The sequence below is a fragment of the Cyprinodon tularosa genome, unplaced genomic scaffold (assembly GCF_016077235.1).
Source record: "Cyprinodon tularosa strain WSP-4 unplaced genomic scaffold, ASM1607723v1 ctg513, whole genome shotgun sequence".
Taxonomy (NCBI): domain Eukaryota; kingdom Metazoa; phylum Chordata; class Actinopteri; order Cyprinodontiformes; family Cyprinodontidae; genus Cyprinodon; species Cyprinodon tularosa.
In genome coordinates, this window is record NW_024039245.1 from 196,232 (window position 1) to 219,041 (window position 22,810).

At 37.4% G+C, this 22,810-nt stretch overlaps 2 protein-coding genes across 5 annotated transcripts in view; one reads left to right on the top strand and one right to left on the bottom strand.

The window, feature by feature from the left end:
- The first annotated feature begins 3,596 nt into the window (after positions 1-3,596).
- Positions 3,597-4,823, top strand: her3 (hairy-related 3). Its single transcript, XM_038303598.1, has 4 exons — positions 3,597-3,759; positions 3,837-3,932; positions 4,023-4,104; positions 4,203-4,823. Exons 1-4 carry the CDS (start codon positions 3,598-3,600, stop codon positions 4,682-4,684), a joined length of 822 nt encoding a protein of 273 aa, XP_038159526.1. The 5' UTR covers position 3,597; the 3' UTR covers positions 4,685-4,823.
- Positions 4,824-11,381: 6,558 nt separating this feature from the next.
- LOC119795543 (probable G-protein coupled receptor 153) overlaps positions 11,382-22,810 on the bottom strand; it is a 29,975-nt gene continuing 18,546 nt past the window's right edge. Inside the window, exons 3-7 of one of the 4 annotated variants that reach the window (XM_038303601.1) lie at positions 20,505-20,694; positions 18,179-18,208; positions 16,040-16,130; positions 15,890-15,947; positions 11,382-15,653 (exon numbers count right to left, since the gene is read on the bottom strand). In XM_038303601.1, coding sequence (XP_038159529.1) covers positions 14,799-15,653; positions 15,890-15,947; positions 16,040-16,130; positions 18,179-18,208; positions 20,505-20,694 — 1,224 coding nt within the window. In that variant the 3' untranslated portion in view covers positions 11,382-14,798. Of the gene's footprint in view, positions 15,654-15,889; positions 15,951-16,039; positions 16,131-17,528; positions 17,714-18,178; positions 18,209-20,504; positions 20,695-22,810 lie in introns of all 4 variants that reach the window. The other 3 variants (XM_038303600.1, XM_038303602.1, XM_038303599.1) reach the window with 3 other exon arrangements.

Genomic DNA, 22,810 nt, shown 5'->3' on the forward strand with positions numbered 1-22,810 from the left:
AGAAATCGAGAAATACTTGATTTTCATCTCTCCCATGTTTGAAGCGTTCATCTAATTCTAGTTGGGGTTTTTTGTTGTTTTTTTGTTATTGTTGTTTTTTTTTTTTTTTTTGTTTTTTGTTTTTTTTTTTTGTTTAATGTATTTTTAGCCCCATCTAGATAAATAGCGAATGGTAAAATTAGGCTAAGGTGGTGGAGAAATGTTTGGACTTCTATAAATGCATTCATCTGTTCATCACTGCACAAATGTGATCTTTTATATATACATTTACCTCGAACCCTGAAAAGTGTTCCTTTCGGACATGAAAACCTTTTTGAAGTATCCAACATAGCTATAATTATAAAAACTAAGCAATAAGTGAGAATGAAAATGAAAGTGTCTCTTTGGAATTAAGAAGTGTCCTTTGTCAAATGCTACATTAATTTATCAACTGGCACCTTCATATTAGTCTTATATCTTCTGAGATCTGTTAAAATCTTTGCCTAATTTCAGGCCATTGATGGTCGTTCATTTTCACATCGACAGAGAAACCGTTTATTGCAGTAATTGCATAATTGCCTCACTAATTGTTGTTAACAAGTTTCCCAATAGTCCAATTATTACAGGAGCGCTTTTGGTCTCTCCTCCGGCGGGAATCCATGACAAAGGTCCGATAGGGTTAATGAATGACCTGCGGCTGAAAAGTGAGCCACAGAAGAGGCCCGCTCCCTTTTATAAACATACACCTAACGTATCATTTAATGACACTGGCATTATTGTTCCCATTTAAAGCACACGTTTCTTGCTGCGCTTTTCTTATGGATAGATGATAGTGCAACAGCATGTGGCAGGACTGGTGTGTTTTAGGGCTGCTGCATATGTTGCAGAGCACGCGTTAGAATCCACCTTTTTTGACCTAAAGAGGAAGAGCCAACACTAATTGAAATTATAGCGAATAATCAGAGGTGAAAGCTCCTCAGTGGTGCCGAATATCAAGAGGTGACTGCTGCTGTGTCAGGACTCAACGTCAGCATCGTCTCTCCACGGTGCTGTGCAAGAAAGAAAGACAAAAACAGGCGTGAAACGCAGATAATGTGGCACAAAGCCAAGACAAAAGACCAAAGGAAGACCACTTAGAGGAGAGCATCTCGACCAGGATCCATGCCACCGTTATAGCGTCACAGACTTGGCGAGCAATTTCTCGGTTTTTAACCAATTAGTGTTTCCTGTAAAGGCTGACATCGCTCTGCTTCAGTGGGGGTCTAAGGGCAAAAAGTTCGATATGCTTTCTGATTCATCTGCTTTTAGCAAATCTGAGGAGATTTTGATACATTTCCCGTGTGTATTACTTTTATGCACATTTAGCCTACATTTTATGTTCCTGCAGTCGCCATCACTGCAAACTAGTCTCCATTTATAGAATGGTATCATATTTCTTAATAAAACCTATATTGAACTATCAATCCCCTACACAGGAATGACTGGGACAAAGCAACGCGTCTATGAATGTTAGACAGCTGAGGGATTTTTCCTGCATGGATGTAGTCCCAATAGGCTGCAAAGCCCACGATTATAGCTAAATCTTCTCTAATTGGGTGAGATGTAAACATTTTGTTCCCTGAAACTTAAAGTTGGATTCCAACTTTAATAATGTATCCAAGGGAATACATTTTCAAACCATGAGTTTTTAGGAAATGTTTACCTCTAAAATTTAATTTGAATTTGCTATATATGCATTGGGTGTGACTTTATTCAACTTTCTTTGGTTATTTATATGATCAGTAAAACCTCCATACTTTTTTGTATCCCTCTAAGAACGTGGACATGCCACTCTGCCTAGCATTGGAGAGGAGAAAATATATACAGATCTCTGTCACATTTAAGTACTTTCACGCTGTGTGTGAGCATGCAGGATGCGCACTGGGCCGCCTCGAGTCAGCATTGTTAAAGGTGGCATGACTTTCCCAAGACTTAACCCTTTTCATGCAGAAGTGTGGAAAATTGGGAGGCGAGGGTTTGAGGACAAGGGGCGGCCCGCGATTCTCCTCGGTGCCTCACTGAGCCTGCATGGCATGAAGACAAAAACTGCTGACGCACAAAAGCTAAGGAATTAGAAAAGTCTTAAAGCATCCCCAACATACTTTAGCCTCAGGTTTCCCTTTTATACTGTTAGAAAGTGTTTGTTTTATCTGTTTTCTTTTTGTTTTTTTATGATGCGTTCATTGTATATATATAATAGAGAAGTATGTCTGATATCAGGATTCTCATATGCAAATGTTTTTACTACTTTGGGCACCAGAAAATCAGCATTTTGTGGGGGCATGATGGAGAATTATCACGGTGCTGCCTTGAACCAGGTGGCGTGAAACTCACAGATAAAGGATTGAATACAAGAGTCAACACTTCTCTCTCTGCACAGCAAGAGTAACCATTATGGTTATCTTTATCATTTTTATGCTCCTCTGGAGTTTTTCCGCGCCCCCACACGTTGGTTTTCTGACGCGTGCTCACTAGCATACAGTAAGTAGACTATTAGGTTTATTTGTAATAACCTTCATCAAAGTAACACACATTTTGACATGAATGTAGAAAATGCTTATAAAATTGTTTATAATTCGCGAGTAAACTTTTTTTCTTTTAAACTTTGCACATTTTATCTTAACCGAACGTTATTCAATGAACTATACTGAACTTTGCATTTATGTTTTCACATTTTGCTTTTGATAGAGCAACAGTAGCCCTAACGCATAGACAAGTGGTAGATACAGTATAAACGATTTTCACCCATGTTTACTCTAATACTCTAATACTCTAACTCTGTGCACCTTTATGAGGCTTCAGACAAAGAATATTGGTAAAGAAATGGTATCAGACCAAGTTACAAAATGAGACAGCTATTCAATAGGGAATGGGATTCGTGTAAATAGTCGCTCGAAAGCCGGGCTTTATAACAGCCTGGTAAGAAGATAGAAATAATTTTTAGACACAATTAAGGGGGGTGGAAAGAAAGTCTGACAGAAGATGCCAAAACTTGCACAACCTTTTGCTTGCACAAAAAGCTGGAGCATTAGATTTCATTGGAACAAAAACCATAAAATGTCCAGTGTATGTTCCAATGAAATGTCTAGATCAGACAAAAACACATTCTTTGGAGTTTCCTCCAAAATATGAGAATTTTTGTTTACAGACACTATTTATCCAATTCAGCTGATCTTCAGTTATAGGAAAAGTCAACAAAATTTCAGACTTTAATACTAAATGTTACACAAGAAGTGGCCTACAGACTTGCAGCTGTAACAAGTCGAATCCACCTTTAAATGTATCAAAAATGAATAAACAAATAAATAAATTAAATACTTTGTAACTTTATCATTTAGCTTACACTTCATAATAATTTATTTTGTCTAGCACATTAAATACAATCTGGATATAGGACGAGAAAAAGCAACAAAGCTAAAATTACACTGTTATTTTTGCAAGGTGTTTTTGCTTGTAAAGCTGTTTTTAATATTTGCTTTTCTGGTGCTTCTCTGCATTGGTGATTGGCTAAGCCTGGTGAATGACGCCATTGATGCTCATTTGAGCGAGGAAGACAGGCGGGATTCTTTTTTTATTGACATGTTAAGTGGGTGCTACTATATAACTCTGCTCCTGGTCCTCCACTCGGGATATCGGACAGGGAGACAAAGATCAACTTCAAGCGGACTTTTAAGCGACATCAGGATTAAAAGGATGGTGGCAACATCAGACTGTGGGGAAAAGGCAAAACATGGAACCAAGGTACGAGCATAACTAAATTCAACGACTGAAACTTAAAGGCAAACTATAAAAGTTAACCTAAGTCTGACTTTTTACAGGTTTCAAAACCACTCATGGAGAAAAAGCGAAGAGCGCGAATAAACCAGTGTCTGGACGAATTGAAATCGCTTCTGGAGAGCTACTACAGCAGCAGTGTGAGTATGAGCAACACATATACAGTCAATAGAAATCGAAATTTTGGCTGGTGATCCAAATATATTAAAGTATTTAAAATGTTAATTTAGATTCGAAAGCGCAAGCTGGAGAAAGCCGACATCCTGGAGCTCACAGTGACACATCTGAGGAACCTCCAAAATATACAGAACAGTGAGTTACGAGCTTATTTTAAATATAAAGCCCTTGAAAAACATTCTATTACAGTCTATAAAGTTCAATGAAACGATTTTTTTTTTTCACGGTTGCAGCTTCCGTCGGTGCTTCTGAGTGTCGTGATTACCAACTGGGCTTCCGTAGCTGTCTTGTAAACGCAAATGAGTACCTGCTGTTGTCAGATCAGCTGAACGGAAGTGGGCCCTGGACGCAGCTCTCCAGCAAACTGTACCGCTTTCAACGTAGAGGTGAAGCCTCCAGCACCACGGACAGCGACCCAGGCCACCCCGACGCCCTGGAGGAAGCGCGGAACCCACGACTGCAGTGTTTAAATGGACATGAAGAAAGCAAACCGGTTCAACCTACACTTACGAAACCTCAAACGGCTCACACAGTTTCTTCTTCACCCAGTGTAGACACGTATCAGTTATTTGAGTCCAAACCGAATGATGTTTTGGGGGAGAAAATTCCCGCCAGAAGCATAGAGCTCAAGAGCGTCAGTCACAAGATCCCAGAGTTCGTCAGCCTTGGGCAAGAAGCTGAGAACAAAGAGCTCAATGTGTGGCGGCCTTGGTAAACTGATAGGAACCTGGATGTTTATAATAATTGCACTATACCTTTTTTAAATTCATTTTAAAACAATGTATGTATCATTTTGTTGATAAAAATTGTAAAATAGTGATTAATTTGTATAATAAAACTGTGAATCTGTGAATATCTGATTTGTTTAAGCTTTTTCTGTGACCATTCAAATATTAGGTCTTGATTTGATCCCATTTAGTAATCAGAATATGACGTCCTTGTATTTCTGGATTGTGTTTGTCTTCATCACTAGATAAAACGTACACAACAAAAATATGTTGAAATGCCAATTAGCAGAATTCCTCCTGGTGCCACTTTTAAAGTGTTGCATTTCTCTCAGAGATGTACAACAATAACTCCTAACAATGAGTGAAGTCTTAAAACTGATACAAAGTAGAAAAGGCTTTTTCAAACTTTGGAAAGGGACAAAGCGCCTTGTATTCGTCCACGTGGTTTTTGAACCAAAGGAACCAATAACCTAATGAAGAAAAATAAAATAAAATAGAAAAACTTCCAAAGAAAACAGGGTTTCTTGAAAGTGTATTTTCTAAACAGATGTCACAACTTAACCCATAAATATAAAGTTTAAACTAAGGTATCAAAATGTGCAATTTAATTATCTATTAAGCTCAGTTTATTCTATTAAGATCGTTTTTGCTAATCGGGTATGACCTAAATAAAAAAAATAATTTAATTTGTGAATGACAACCTTTTTTCAGACTAGATCAGCTATACTGACATTATTAAACGTTAGCTGTTAGCACATTTGATTTTAGCACTTCCCAGTTCTCACTGAAAGACGTTCTCAGAGGGCTTTTCATATATATTTTTTTATCTTGATATAAACAACCTATATACTGTAGGTGGGATTATATTTTGCTTAGATAAACCATTAACACATCAACACCATTAGTTAATATTGCGTCACCACGTGAACAATCTCTTCTTATGTACAAATGTATCAAATGCAAAAAACGCGTCCATATACATAAAAAATAAATATGAAAATAGATACCTGGTGGATTAATTTTTGCTTTTTACAGTTGCCTCCTCTCCCACAAAATGAATATGTATGCTTTGAAAATTTATTTATATTTTGTTTTAACAACATTCCGCACATCCACCCCACATATGCTCTTGTGGTACGAAAGAGAGTTACTTTGAAAGATAAAATTTTCTCTGTTACAAAACATTTAGTTAAACAGCCTACGTTCTGTGTTGTTTTTAAATGCAAAACTAAAGAATATAAAATAAAGATAACAAAAATGTTAAACAAATGAAGGGAAGCAATAAACATGTTAATTACAAAGAGGTGTAAAACAATGAAAGCTAATTGTTTTTTTAGTTTTTTTTTTTTCTAGTTGTTCATGGAGCTCTCTTTTTTTTCGCATGCAGCTTTTTTTCCCTCTAAACGAAAAATTTAAAAAGCAATGCATGCATCCAATCTTTTATTCTTCCCCACTTTCACGGATAAGTACCGAAACAGAAGCGGGGAAATCGGACACTTGTTGGACAGATCGGCAATTTTCTGCTATGGGCTGCAAATTTCACGCGGGGAGTCTTCATTAATGTCCGCAGAAAGGCAGTAATGCATCCCTCCCATTGCACTATTTGACTCAAGATTTAGGAAGAGTATCATAGTAGTACTAGTACAATCACTCATAAAGTAAGCTAATATGGCATTCTCTTAAACTGCAGTTTTCATGCAGTTGTATTTTTGCAGGTCCTTCGTGGCGCTAAAAAAAAAAAAAAAAAAAGAATGTGATATTTACATAGTCAACACAATTGATTTTTTTTATCGCTGTAAATATCAGGTGCAAATTTAAATCACAATTACCCTGCACAAAAATATAAAATCCACTAGTTTTAAACATAAAGCTGTGGCGCTGGCTGTGGTCTGCAGGTCCCTGAAAGACAGCAGTTATCATGCAGCTCAAATAAAGCACCCTTTAGTTTGCAGGACTGTCATAAAGCGTCTCTATCCTGGGAAGGAAGGCACCTTGCAGCGAGGAGAATCGCAGAAACGCCCATCCTTCTAAAAAACTGAAAGGGCGCGTCTGCTTTTCACAACAAGGTTATTCCTAAGACAAGGGAATATGTTGATTCATTTGTTATTTGAAAAAAAAAAAAGATATTCGTTACTTCCTTTCTAGTAAAATTTTTCTCGTGTTTAGACTAGAGTCAGCTCCTAAAGCCCTGACTGGAGAGCTTGTATCATCAAAGTCAAAGCTCATCTGCCAGTAAGACATCTGAGGCAAATGGCACAAGGGAAGTTTGTTTAATACACAAAGGAAAATGTCACGTGACAAGCCAACTGAATGCACTTCAGCTTCTTTTTGGACTTCTATGAACTCGTCCACACATTGTTTCAGTCTCCAAGTTTGCTCTGCGAGAATAGGGACGCACATGAGAACCGAAGGGAGGCAGAAAAAAGAAAATGGATCTTTATTAGCATGAGACTGAGTCCAGTCAGGCGAGATTAACGGGTCAGACGTGGATGAAGTGCGCTCCAGACGCTCAGTTGTGCGACTCATGTTGAGAATAAACGAGGTTTTTGAAGCCAGATTCAGCAAAGGCACAGTGTGGTTTGGTAATAACAGCATAGAGTTTATATCCCACCTTAAAAGTCTGGATAACCCCATTAGACCAGAGTAATGATGACCTTCGGTTGAAGGTTGTCCAGGACAATCAGCAGATGAGAACAAAAGGTAGTTTCTGGGAAACGGATCTGTCCATACTCACTGATATTGATCTCTTCACAAAGCCCATAAAACCAGCAACATTATCTGTTATGTGTACCCATTGTAATGTGATTGGGCACTGTTACCCAGCAGACACACACTGACACCCCTTAGAGGAAGAAAAGGCTCTAAAGATTCGTGGTCATCCAAAAAGGGTTTCTATTGCAAAAAAAGGTAATAAAAGGCTTTGATTGAAAATGGTGAACATGTCAAAGTCATAACAACGCTCTGCCAGGATCGGAATACAAACTCCATTCAAGAAATCAGGACATAATTAAAAGTTGTGGAATTTTCTCAGTGTTATTTGATTCTGACAGTAGGTGGAACCACTGATCTGTACTTATTCAATGGCTAACCACTTGTTTGTTGGTAGTACACGTTGCTATGAAGTCACCAGCCGCCATATTGGTACTCCCTAGTTAGAAGGTCGGAATGTTACCAATACGTGCGCTACAGCATCAAACAACTATAATTTTCTTTTAAAATAAAGATAAATGATCCCCTTTGACAAACACTTGCCACTTCATAGCACCAGTCGATTGCAGTAATTTGCATATTCAGTATGAAGTCTATAAATCATGTATTATAACATATCCATCACAACTAAATTAGTGTGTCAATGGAGCATAATAATACTGTTCTTAGATATTAAGAATACTACAAACACCCCAACCCACACACTATCTGATGATCTGAGAGGTGCAAAATTGTTGAGTTACTTGTAATATACATGCAATAATTACATTGTTATGGTAATTTCATATTACATATTCAAGAAATTACATGATGACTGAATTATAAGTCCATGTCTGTTAATGCTATAGAATTTCTTATTTGTTTACACACTCCCCACACAGACAGACAGACAGACAGATAGATAGATAGACAGATAGATAGACAGATAGATAGACAGATAGATAGATAGATAGATAGACAGATAGATAGATAGATAGATAGATAGATAGATAGATAGATAGATAGATAGATAGATAGATAGATAGATAGATAGATAGATAGATAGATAGATAGATAGATAGATAGATAGATAGATAGATAGATAGATAGATAGATAGATAGATAGATAGATAGATAGATAGATAGATAGATAGATAGATAGATAGATAGATAGATAGATAGATAGATAGATAGATAGATAGATAGATAGATAGATAGATGCAAAGAGGCCCCTGAAACAGTCCAGCACATAACAGGGAAAGCTTACATGGAGTGCCATAACCAAGTGGCTGGAATAGTGTACGGGAACATCTGTGCAGAGTATGGGCCAGAAACCCCAAGGTCAAAGTGGGAAACACCCCCAAAGATGGTAGAGAATGACCCTGTGGGACTTCCAGATACAGCAGACGTACCGAATGGTAAACCAACTGGACAAACTGGACAAAAAGCAGAGGAAAGCTACTGTGGATGACCTAGCAATACCAAGTGACTGCAACATCAGGAAATACCAGGGGCTCAGAGAAGAGCTGGAGATAACCTGGAAGGTCAAGGTATCAGTGGTGCCCATGGTCATTGGGGAACCCAGGGCAGTGACCCCCAAACTTGAAGAGTGATTACAGCAGATACCTGGAAATACATCAGACATCTCAGTCTAGAAAAGTGCAGTTCTAGGGACAGCAACTAACCCTCAAGCTCCCATGCTTCTGGCAGAGAACGTGAGCTTGGAGGAAAAAAGGGAGACCGCCCTTGGTGGGTTAAGGAGAGTTTAAGTTTTAAGGACTGATCTAGATATTTTTTTCCATTGTCTGGATGAGGAATGAAGAGGCACAGAACCTAAGTAAGGATCTATGAAGGTGGTTGATTTATTTACGTTTTATGCAGAACAAAGCTCAAAGAGATCTTCTGCAAATTTAAGGGTGCTGTGTGAGGATCACTCCTGCTCCAAGCCTTCTACAGGTGTCCAAAGAAATGCACAGTCACAACAATAAATTGACTATGTCAACAATGGGTGGTGAGGTTGCTTGAGGACCCAGATGCAGAGACAAGGGAAGCAGAGATGAGTTCTGAGAGGTTTAATAGCAGACAATCGGTAGCAGAGGCAGAAATCCAGAAATCCAACTTAAAATATAAAACAAACCAAAATCATGGAGACATCTGGCGAAAAACGAATCTGAGGAACCGAGGAGAGACGAGCAGAGTAGATTATACAGCAACAAGGAGGAACCAGCACTGAGTGACTGCAGAGGTGGAGTATTTAAGGACAACCAAACAAAGGAAGGACTAACGAGCTGAATGGGGAGCAGGTGTGGGTGGAACTGGCAAGAGGGAATCCAAGGGAAAAGAAAACAATCACAAGGGGGCAACAGAGAGTAACTAAAGAATGCTTGAAGATAATGGAAAATAACAAAACAACTGATAACAGAAAACTCAGAGTAACAACAAATAGGAACCATAACAGACTACTGACCTGTTACTCTATCGTCTTTGTTAACTATTGTTGTTGAAGCATCATAAGGTCATCGTTCCCCCATGGAACCCTATGCAGTTTCTTACTGGGCAAATAGGCCTGCAGTTGAGTTAACTGCTGATTGCTTCCAATCCCCAATCACATTATCCATCAAGGGATGTAGAGCAGGATCTTCTTTGTGGATGTGAGCAGCGGATGAAGCTGGGGAGCATCTTCTCTTGTACTAGAAGAACAAATAGCACCATGCTTCTTACAACAGTGGTCTCGCCCTATTAACTTTTCTATGCTGAACCCCACTGACTTGTCTTTGAAATTCCTGAGTTTTGTAGATGAAACCACTGTCATTGCTTTGATTCAGAACAACGCGGAATCTGCTGGAAAACCAGTTCCACAAATTTAAGCACAACCACCTGAAGTTTTACCTGCTCAAGAATATGGAGACGATGATGGACATTTGGAGAAAATATCCCTTCATCATCCTTAACAATACTGTCTACTGTGGATCGGGTCTGGTTCCTTATGACCAACGTTTCTCCTACACCTGAAATTGTCCTCACACACACCTGTTTGGGAAAAGGACTGCCAAAGATGGTCCTTCCTGCTGTAACTAAAGAAGTCCACCCCCTAGTTAAACTGCTGCTCTTCTTCTACACTATCATTATTCAATCTGCTTTTTCCACATTCATCTAATTCATTTGTGGTTTATCCTTTTTACAAAGTGCATAGGTCCAGAATGCAACAATCAGGACTGCAGAGAGTATAAGGAGAGCTGAGCTTTTCACCACTTGTACCTGTTTGTGAAAAATTCCCTTATTTTAAATCGATAAAGATTTTTGAGAATAAACAAGGAAACATTCCTGAGTATGATCACCAATATTCATGCATGAAATAAATATGGTCCTCTATAACAACAATGCTAAATGAAGCCTAGGCAAAAGTTCAACTGATTACTTACCCTCACCCGCCTCCATCACAGGCAAATCAGCTTTGAACCACACCTTTACAAAAGCCCAATCAGCATCCAGAGTTCATCTTAAAAACGTCTCCAAATCCACAACTTAGTCTGCTACCCAAAGTGCAGACAGTGGTTGTGCTATGTCTGACTTCGATTCAGATGACCCCGATTCAACCCACCTCCAGCCCCTCCTCCACCATCGTAGCTAAAGCTTCATAAGAGTGTCATTCCTCCCGGACTCTTACTGCGTTCCTTGTCTCCTCACAACTGGTCCCTTAGAATACTGCCATTTTGAGCCTGGTTTGGCCAGGCTCAAAATGGCGTACTCATGAAGGACAGATTAATTCAATCTATGTTATCCAGGCTGGGCTTCCTCCTTCCTGGTCCCTGAATGAAGCACACAGTCCACTGGATCTCTCCATACAGCTCAAGCACACCATCTCAACAACCAGCAGTCTATGGACTGACCAACTTCATCTATCTCCACTCCAACATCATTTTCAGGGTTGGAAACTTTAACAAAGACAACCATTGATACTGCCCCTTTCAGAAACACGTCGAAATGTCATCGGTTTAGAAAGGTAAATTTTAATCAACCAAAAACATTTGGGAAAATGCCCCTTTAGACTGGGTAGTTCACAGCATAACATTTCATAAAATACAAACTGTTTATGAAAAACAAATCTCTCGTACAAACTACCGAGGATGGTGTTGGATATAGCATAATTTGGGCTTGTTGCGGAGCTGTGGAAAATTATAGACTTAACCACCAATCCACAGATATTCTTGGGTCAAATTAAAATGAGAAAAAAGCTTTCATGCAACATAAGGAGATAGTTTAATGTTGAAAAGAGAAAAGTATAAAGTAAAGACCTCCTTCCAAACTGTAAACATTCTTATGGTTTTACAGTTCTCTCTTTACTGTATGAAAAGATTGTTTTCATGTATATGGGAGTATTTCAGCCTGCTTCCTGACCAGATTAGCTTTTTTTCACTGAAAGAGCAGATATAGCAATATTATTTCCAGGCTTGGGTAAACATTTCCTATACCTAACTCATTAGACTTACATTTTCCAACTATACTAAATGAAAAAAACACCAGAAAGATTTTGAACACATTTTCTTCTTTTTACGTGAGTTTAATCATATCATGTTAACAAAGTCTTTAGCTTAACAGAAAAACTCATTTAACATTTAACGTCATTCATATTTGAGTAATGAACTTTTGAATATGTCACAAAAATATTTCAAATACAACAAAATAAAAAATATATATAGCTATAGCATAGCAACATTTGTGCGAGGTGATTTGCTTTAAAAAAACATAACAAATTTAAGCAAAACATTTTAACCAAATATTCTGAAATTTTTAGGAAAACCAGGAACACATAAAATTTTAATGAAACAGCTAAAAGAAGGCTCTATGACTCAAAGCATAAATGCCCAGTAAATGCTACCTTTTTACTTTTGAACGTAGATGGGGAAAAACTATTTCTTAACAAATAAAGGAGTGACGGGGAACCATTTCAGTTTTTTCTCATGCCTTTTAAAAAAGCTGAAATTTATTAGTGAAAATACATTCACATTCACAAATACTATCCACAAGCACTCAATGCTCCCAACTGCGTCCTTTATTTACTGTCAGTATCCTTCATAATTATTCCTATAATTATAACTTTGGAAAGGACTTACATTCTGCTTGTGGATTTAACTGGGAAGCTGCACATGGTCAGTTTTCAGTGAGGGTGCTAATGTGATAAAACGTCTTTAAATATTTTTGCAATTCAGCAAAAGTAAACCACAATAAAAATTTGAATTTAGAATAAATTAAATGTAGGCCTTAAATTGCCTTGTAAAATAATTTCTCCTATTTCATCCTTTGATGTGTTAGAACCACAGATGTGTGTGTTTGTTTGTTATTTAGGTAAGTTTGTGAGCCAGAACAACACAAAGAAGGGCATAAATGTTAAGTGGAAGGAGATAGATTTGCTTTTTTTCTTTTTCAATATGTTGTGTAATGAAAAGCAGCTAAATATCAGCCGTTTTCCAGTTGGTTTTACTCTGATTCCATAGGAAAAAAAATCTTGTCTGACCAACTGCCAATAGAAAAAGATAGCAGAGTGACAAGAACAACACAACTGTTTAAAAAAAAAAGGTAAAAATAGGTCTTTTTTTCTGGATGTAGAAAACACACAGAAGAAGGTGCTCTGGTTAGATGGGATCAAATTAGTTTGTTTGTTGTTGTTAGAAAACTAACACAGCCCATAACCCTGAACACACCACCACAGTAAAACAGTATGTTGGCAGCATCTGCAGTGGGAATGTTCTAGCTCAAAGCCAGAGAAACTGGTCTGAATAGATGGAAACCTCAATGGTGCCAAATCAAGGGCAGCCTGGAATAAGATCTTAAGAGACTGAGAAATACTTTGGAGTGGGGTGGGATGCACATCTTCAAGAAGCTTAGTGACCTTAAACATATAGTCAGAGCAACAAAGCATTCAATCCAACAAAGATTTGGAAAGACACTTAATTTATGCTTACCTGTCCAATTTAACTTAGCTTAATCAAAGAGTGGGAGAAGATTTATTTTTATATAAGCTGTCAAAAAATACAAATGCCACTTCTACATAATATGGAGTCAGGGGCATGAAATATACAAATATAAATTTTATTTCCTTTCCACTTACTAAGTATGACCTTTGAATTGCTCTAATATAAAACAATATAATAGACTGAGTTGTGTGGTTAAAACAAGATCAAATGGGAGAAATCTTCAGGATGATGTCAACATTTATAAGGCACACGGTAGGGTTATACTCCACTTTAATGTTCACTGTTTTGTTGTGAAGTTCAAACAGATAAATTCATCAAACAGCACATTGGATGGAGAAAACCCTCCAGACTAGGTCTATTGATATTCTAATGTATTTTTTAATGGTGTAAAGTTTAGTTCAAATTATCGCTTTCCAATTAGTGTGTTTTAGTTTGTTAATTTTAAAGCGTTTACTAATTTCAATGTACATCTGAATCACAGCAAGTGTGAGGTTAAGGGTTTTGAGGACCAACAGGGGGAGTAAAAAACACAATTTGCATATTAGTCTTAAAAGCTGTTTGTTATGTAATGAGCTACATTTGTGCCTCATTATCATCAAAGTCAAGTAAGATCAGCCTTAGAGAGTAAATGTGATACGTAAACAGAAATTTCTAAAAACATAAATGTCCAATTCTTTCATATATACATCTGGATTCTATTTTTAAAAATATTTTTTTTATATAAAGGAAGGGTCTTTATTTTCTTAGTAGTTGAGAGAAACCATTACTGGGCAATCAATAGTGTGGGAGAAAAAATAAACACATTTTCCATTTTATGGGAAAAATGTTTGCTAAAAAGTTTCATGTTATGATAACAAAAAAACAAAACAAACAATAAAAATAAATATTTCAGCAATCAAGCAAAGCTAAAATAAAATATGTTGTATTTAAGAAAGTGTGTGTCCATACCACACAACAAAAACACAAGGGTTGTTACAGGCCAAATAAAGCTCAAGCTCAAGGTATAAATGAAAACAAAAGAATCCCTAAAACATCCTTGTCAATGCACATGGAAATATTTCACCCTCCTATGAGAACCAAACAACAAAAACAAAGGTTTGGGAATGATCACACAGATTAAAAACAGTTTATTTGAGTAAGTACTGGCAGAAAAGTGTTCCTCAGTGGAGATTTTGCGTTGTGACAGACAAATAGCTGGGTTGACTTATATTGTCACCGGCCCACACAAGAAAACAAGGCCCAGTCAAAAAAAAAAAAACAGGTCCAAAGCTCCTAAGGCCATTTAGGATAGCAAATGTTTATCTCTGGTAGGTAATAAAATTGAATACTTGTACAAATAAAAAGGCTGATATGTTTCAGCATGAAACTTTTCTTAAACCAGAAAGTTTTTTAATTAAATATTCGATCCTAGTATTTATATCAATGTAGATGTTTGCTTTCAGGTGGAGGAGCCAACAGAATCAGAGTGAAATGTGATGTATCCCGAGGATGATGCTGAGGGTTTGCTTACAAAACTGTTTATGCTGGCTTTATTCTCAGCATTGCTGAGGTGCTTCTGTTTCACCCAGTCAGCTCCAGCTTTGGGTTGGACTCCTCCACCTGTCCTGGGCCTGCTGCTCGAATGCCCCGCAGTCCTCTCCCTATGGCCAGGTGAACCCCCTCCTTCTTGTTGTCTCCCATCACGAAGATTTTTACTGCAGCCTTTCCCTGAGCCACAAGCCCCATGGCTCGTCTTACCGGGAGACCTCTCCGGTTTCGGGGAACCCTCTGGTGAGCTGCCCCTGCTGCCGAGCCGTTTGTGTTCAGAAGTTCTCCTGAGCACCTGTGGCTCTCGCTCAAAGTCTGTGAGTGGAAAGTGGGGAAGAATGACGGCGTTCTGTTCGTACACGTTGGGGATGAGGGGGATGAGGGAGATGGTGGAGGTACGGCGTGGGCTCTTCCTGGGGCTTGGCACAGGAGTCTCGTCTATAAAGTTAATCACCTCGTCTCGGCTGAAGCACCGAAGTTCGTCCTCATAGCGCTCCCCACCGCACACGATGCGGGGCAAGTGCTTGAGGGAATGCATGCTGTCCTCAGATCGCCGCCGCTTGCGGTGAGGGTGGTGATGATAGTGGCTCTCCTCGTGGTAGGACACCAGGCTGCTCCTGCGCCTCTCGCGGCGCGGCAAGGTGGAGCTGTAGTGGGCAGTCACTATCACGTCCTCTGTGGAGCCCCATCGATGCAGGTATGAGGGGATCTGGTCGCTGATCCACATGTCTGTTTCGTCGTGGGAGTATCTTCTTGTAGGGGGCACCTAGGGAAAAGACACAAAACAAAATCTTCATATTAAAAATCCTTAATTTAACACATAAAACAATCAACTAGCTTTACAAAATATGGTAAACATGCAGAGTATCATTATCAATAAAGATTAATACATGTAGGATTTGCCAGTTTTATGTAAAGGTTAGATTAAACTAGATTGTGTCTATAAGTCAAATTTTACAGGTTGTTTAATGTGGTCAGTGAAGGAAAAGTCAAACAACTTACATTGTTTAATGAAGCCTGACTCAGATTATATCCCACATGTAGCAACTTCAAGCCGTTTCTTCTAATTTGAGGTTAGATTTTAGCATAGAGTTATTCTATCAGTATAATCTTATCTATAAAGGTTGATAGTTTCCTACTTGTTATACTCACATTGTGTTTTCACAACTACTCAAAGACAGTGGGTTTGTCAGGATCACGTCAAGAGCCTCAAGACTGATATCAGTCTGCCCCCCTGTGGTGTCTTTCAGTAAATGCAGAGAATTAAACAGCAGACGATACAGTAGCATTAAACTCTAAGGGTGGGAGAGCTGGAAAGCAGAGGGCAGCACAAGCTGTAGAATGAGTGGAGATGCAGGAGAGACAGGGAGACAGGAACACAGAGCAAATAAAGCCAAAGAGGCTTTATTCTGCAATAAGAGACCTTGCAGTTGTGAAGTCCAGGCTACCTTTGATTAAGATTAGGTTTGTATGGTCTGTAGCTAAATGTCAAATTCAAATGGTCTACTTCAGGAACAATGTAATAAAGTTAACTAAGCCAAAAAAATAAGTTTTACAATAACTAAAGCAATGACGAATCACTTTTTAAAATCACAAACAAGGATTAACACAGTCTAACAAAACACATCTACTGATGAGGACCAAACACAAACGCAGCAGACAGAGGACCAAGTTGGTGTAATGCAGTGATGGCTACTGTATACATCTCTGTTTGTTAACTTATTAACCAAAGTTAATTTTAAAATATATATTTTTCCTGAAATTGCTGGGCCAATTTAAAGAAAAATGCTTTCCAGTTATAGAATGGCCCTTATGCTACTTTTTTTTGTTTGTTTTTTACTTTTTTCACTCTAAAACACAAAGATGACACAGTCAGTTGCTTTGTTAAAGGTAATATTGAATGGTTGGGACTTGCTGATTTTGACATTACATATTCTCAACATAGTCTTCAAGGACAGTTCAAACTAATCTTACTTCTATTATTTAATAAACTTCAAAGCAACAAGAAATCAGAGAGAGCACAACTTTTTAATTTTCAGAAATTAGTCAGTAGTATAATCAAAGAGGAAGTTTTGATGCTAAATTTGTTGAACTGCCCTGGAAGGCTGCAAGCTCCAGCTTTGTTGTTGATGCAGGCTGAAAATGAGTTTTTCAGAGCTCTCCATCTGAATGAGATGGAAGCTAGATCAAATAGACACAATGCTTTTCTTTTTTTGCAGAACAAGAACGGACATTTATATTGCCTCCCTTAAGCCTTGAGGAAAATCCTGAAACGTAGAAGGTAAGCCAGTTACTAGATTGTTACTCTCTAATAAAATACCAAGGCACTTAGTTGTTTGTAAGTTCATGACTAAGACAAGCTACTTGATAAATGAAGCACAGGTAATATGTTGATGGGACTGTTGATGGTCATATTTACCAAACATTAGTCAGTTTTTTTTAAGATTTATACTAAGAAAAAAAAAAAATAAATAAATAAAAGGCCAAAAAGAAGAGTGTTGCAAATCAGATAGATGGCATCACACAACTTTTACTGATTCAATGCTGCAAAGGCATACAAGGCCACTTCACCATGCATTTAATAATAAAGTTAAATTAATTCAACTGATGGAAAAAAAGAAATGAAGAAAATCAAATATACCTGCAAATACTGCATTTTATCTTCCTGTTGTTCCCTCAATGGATACCCTTGCAGAACCCCCCTTTCTAAGGTTGAGAACTCAAACTTGGCATTACGGTCTATCGTCACGATTTCAGGCGCCGAGCTATAGTCATATGGTCTGTCATATATTAAGTCGGCATGAATTCCTCCATCTTGGCTGTTTTCTGCAAAGTGCAGAAAAGCACGAGCGTCAGTATTAGAGAGCAACGGACTCCATACACAAGACAGACAGACAGACAGACAGACGAATAGATAGGAGAAACAAGTTCAATCGTTCTCTGATTTGTCGACTTTGCTTTGTGTATGCTCAGTAAAATAAGCTACAAGCCAAAAAAAAAAAAAGAAAAGAGAAACCAAGCAGAAATAACAAAACAATTGGATATTTAAAAAAAAAATCTTTTTCTGTTGCTAAAGCAGAATTCAAATTGTTACATTAGTTTTGTTTTATCCATTATTTTAATCCAAATAAACTTTGAATGTCCACCAAAGATCAATTGAAGATGAGTATATAATGGCCTTAAGGATAAATGTTGGCCAAATGGATGGAAGATGAATGTAGCGATCTGCACAGGCAGCTTTCCATGCAAAGTTAGTAGCTTTGGAAAACAGCAAACAATTCTTATACATACAACTGTGATGAGATATACAAGGCAAGCCCTCTGGAAAAAAAAAAAAAAAACACAATAATTGAGTGTGTTATTTGTCACAAGAAATATGAAGTGCCTTGTCTTTAATGGGACCCTCTGGACAGTTATCTTTTCTAAGGAAGGATGCCAAAAGAGGAAAATGATGAAAAGGTCTTGAGGGTTAGACACAGGGCAGGAGGGGTTGATATAGGGGTGAGTTTAAAGCATGACGTCATTAGGTTGAAAGAAGGGAAAAAATCTCTGCTAAGTTTCTTTCTGATGCATGATTATCATGTGACCTCACATTTAGGACTAGACTGTGGTATAGTGTCTGTCTTTAATTGGTGGAAAAATAGCTGCTTTAGGAGGTTTCATCCTATACAAGAGCTACCCTAAAATGTCAAATTTAGTTCAAGTATTAAGTTCAAGTAAAACTGAATTCAACTGAGTCAAACTGAAATAAATAGAATTAGTGTTGATGGAATTGAACTGAATAAATGAAATTTAGTCTAACTATATTGAACCACATTAAATGCTTGTACAGTGCCTAAATGGAAAAATATGCAACTCTGTCTTTATCAGACCTTTCCACATTTAACTATCTTAACATTGTCTAACAAGTCCATCTGATTTACTTCAGTCAGTAGGTGACTCCCTTTTTCACAAATCAGAGAGAGAAAATGTAAACGAAAGAAACAACCAAAACAAAAATATAAACAAACCCCCAAAAAAGATGAAGTGTATTTTATATTTCTATTCAATCCAATAATTTTTGCTGACTTGAGGGAAATATGACCATCAAAATGACATCAATATGCATTTTAACAGATTCACTTAAAGCTGTCAAACGAATGAGGAACCATTTATTATATTGTTCCCTCAAGAGAGATTGTTCAATGAAACGACGGCCCTGTTTAAATCATAAGTAAAAAGACATACAAATATATTTTGTGCAGCACTCTTTCTCTATATATCTTAAACAGTCTCAAAACATAAAAACATTGCAGAAAATATATAAATTACACAGACACTTACTTTTATTTCAGAAGGGAAAAAAAGGTCACATGATAACATCTGACCTGTGATTTGAGATTCTGGTACAATTGAAAATAGAAAATTAAACCTACATTAAAAAGACACAAATTTTGATTTGTCTTAACTTAAAAAGACACTAGATACTAAATCCTAAAGCATTAAGCCTTTTTAATGAGATGCCATAGGAAACAACTAAGAAAATTTTGTTTTTTCTCTGCTTATGAGAGGTAACAAAGTATTGCCCCTCCCCTACTACTTGCTTACATCTTAAGTTGTCAGAAATATATAAATAAAGGTGTAATACAAAAGTTTTTTAACGCCCATGGAAAAAAGAAGAAAGGCTGTTTGAAAAAAATGTTTGAAAAAAAAAAAGCCACGAACTAGAAACAAACTTCACCCTTTACTCTTATTATAGAAATGCCATTTCAATACTACAGTTGGCAGTCTATAGGCAGCCTGTCTGCAAGGCATTTGTTAGCAGGATAGACAAGCAAATGCCCAAACTGAGTAAACAACTAAAGATTTTGTAAATTTGAATTCAGAATGACAGAAGGTTTAAGGCTTTGTTCAGAAAGCACTTTAAAACTGCTAGTAATTTGGCAGGTTTCATTCTGTTTACATATTCATATGAATTTTTACTGAAGTAAAGACATGGGTTATAAAAACCACATCGCCATGACTGTATTACATTCATAGTGGTTTTATTGTTTATTTATTAATTGGTTAAACTGAGTTAAGTGACTGAAAGATTGTATTAAAAAGAATCATTACCAAAAGTAAAAGAAAGCATTACATGTCAAATGTTTTGGTAAATTATATTACACATCAGGTTGTGAGATAACAACACATGCTACTATCCCCTAATGAGCTGAAATAATAATTCCTATAATGTTTCTGTTGGGCTCAAATTCTGCCTTTTTTTTAGCTGAATGGAAAATTAACTTTCAATATCTTGATCCTAAAAACAGTAAAAATTTTTGAATCCAAACATTTCTAAACTAAACACCTCTAATTATGATTGAAGTAATGATTTACCTTTTACTGAGACTTTTCTTGCAAAGTAATTATTTTTCCTCAGTTGTAAAAAAAATAATAAATGTGTAATACATTATTTAGATTACCGTAAATTATTTTCTTTATTTTTCTATATAACGAGCGTACTTAAACAGCTTTCCTTCAGTTTTTATCTAAAGTTACATCGAAAAATGAAATACCACATTTTCTACTGGGAAGGTATGAATGAGGGAAAACGGAGGTGGGATAAAAGGGAGATGGATGCCTTTCAGTAACTTACCCTCATCCACTTCGTCATTGGACATGATAGCGACACATTTCTCCCACACCATATGAATGTCGGCCCGATAACGGTCACAAGCCCAAAGAAACATGGGCAGCAGAATGGACTGAGCAATGGAGCACCACAGCACACACAGCACCATCCAGTTGTAGGAGCGGTCAAACTTTAGACTGGCAAAGCTCACCACCTGTTTATAAGAGAAAGTTAGGATCAGCACAAAAAGACTTTTTCAGGTATTTTTCAAATATACGGTATTATTGGACCATTTAGCAAACTATATACAAATTCTATGTTTAATTTAATCAGGTGTCTATATTAAAATGACTTAGTTGCATAATTCTTGACTGAATCAGTAAAGTAAATGGAAAAAATTCTTTCTAAAGCTTTAAAAAGATGTCATAGCATTAACATAAACAAAATAATCTTTTAATTCCAACAAACAAACTACCACAGACCCACAGAATACCTTATATTACCTGTACATTAAACAGGTAAATTTTCAGTAAAGGCCTACAATAAAAGGTTTAAACCTTTTCAGAACACTGTAAAAAAAAAAAAAAACTGAAACGGCCTCCTATCTTATCATATACTAAAATAATTTCCTGCAAAACATGGCAAACAAGTAGAACATGTTGAACACAAATCAAACATCTAGCTAAAAAGTAAAAAAATATTTACCAAACTATCTCTAAGTACAAATATTTTTTCTCAAATACAAAACAGCCTTTCTTTGCACACAAAAAATTTATGCTAGGCAATGTATCAATAGCAAATTTTAAATAAGATTTGCAATTCTTTCAAAACGACTGCAGAGGGCACCAACGAGATAACTGCAACAGACCAGGATGATAAATTGGACCATTGATCTTATATACATATATTTTTTCTTTAACAAAAACAAATACGTAATAATAAACATTATTGTAATAAATGCAAATAAACAGTTTTTCCTTTTTATAATGCTTGTAATCAAATTCTTGTACCGGTAAAAACAGATTGACTTTAGGCTTTGAGTCCAACATTGTTTAATATATGGGGCATTTTCCTAGGAGAAGAAGTAACAACGGAAAAAACGAAGCAAATATCAAACTTGATTGAACATTATTTGGGGAGTAAACCATATAAAAAGGACACTTAAGAGGAGATGAGAAAGAAGGGGGGGGGGGGTAAGAACTAAGGGGAGAGAGGGAGGGAGATAGAGACAGGAAAGAGTGCATGAAAAGAGAGAAAATAAACCAAAACAGCAAAACAGACAACACAAAAGACATACAGTAACTACTAGAAGTCTGGTTCCATATCTGAATGAGATTAGAGGAACAGAGATCAGACAACATAACAGCAAGTAGAAGACAACAGACAACCAAGGTAAACTTAAAAAGAAAAAGCTTGAAGTATCCTTTCCATGTGTCGGAGTCACACCCTACTGGGATTACACAGTATTAATCAGGGTGGTAAATATATATCTATATATACGTATATATGTATATATATATATATATATATATATATATATATATATATATATATATATATATATATATATATATATATATATATGTATATACAGACATTCCCAGCAGACCCTCGCTACTAAGGCCTGCCAGGTCTGCCCAGCCTGTTCCTCTTCAAGTTTATCCAGATATTCACCAGGAGGTCATCAGTGGACAGCTCTGCCCCTCTCTTCACCCCAGAGTCCAAAGTCAGGAGATACAACAACAGAGTGGATCATCAAACTCTGGGTCTGGGTTTCCTATTCCCTCTGCTTGAACATGGTGTTCACATTATGCATAAACCATGGCTTACACAGAAGTTCGGGTTGAGGGCTGAGGGTCGCTTCCTTGCAATCACACCCCTCCAGGTGTTACTGTCAGGACACTAAGAAGGCCTGGTACTCTGTACTGCTGTTTTGCCAGTTGGCCGAAACCACAGCCAGGGACCTACCCCCAACCGAAGGTGAAGTGATACAACCCTCTGGACCACCGGGGTAAACTCCAACACTAGACAGCTGAGCTGGGGGAGAGGAGCAGGCCTATGCCAGCGGGCCAATCCAGAGTACAAGAGAGTCCAGCCTCTATCAAGGAGTTGGGTTCCAGAGCCCAGGCAGTGTGTAGAGGAGAGCCTGAATATTTCTAGCCGGTATCCATTTACCTCCAGCACAAGCTCAGCCTCCTTCCCACCCAGCGAGGTGACACTCCATGTCCCCAGTGCATGTCCCAAGTACCTGTGGATTGTGTCGCCGAGGCGTCCACCTATGAACGCTGCCCAATCGTCTTTGCACCGTTCGCTCATGATTCCCCATACAG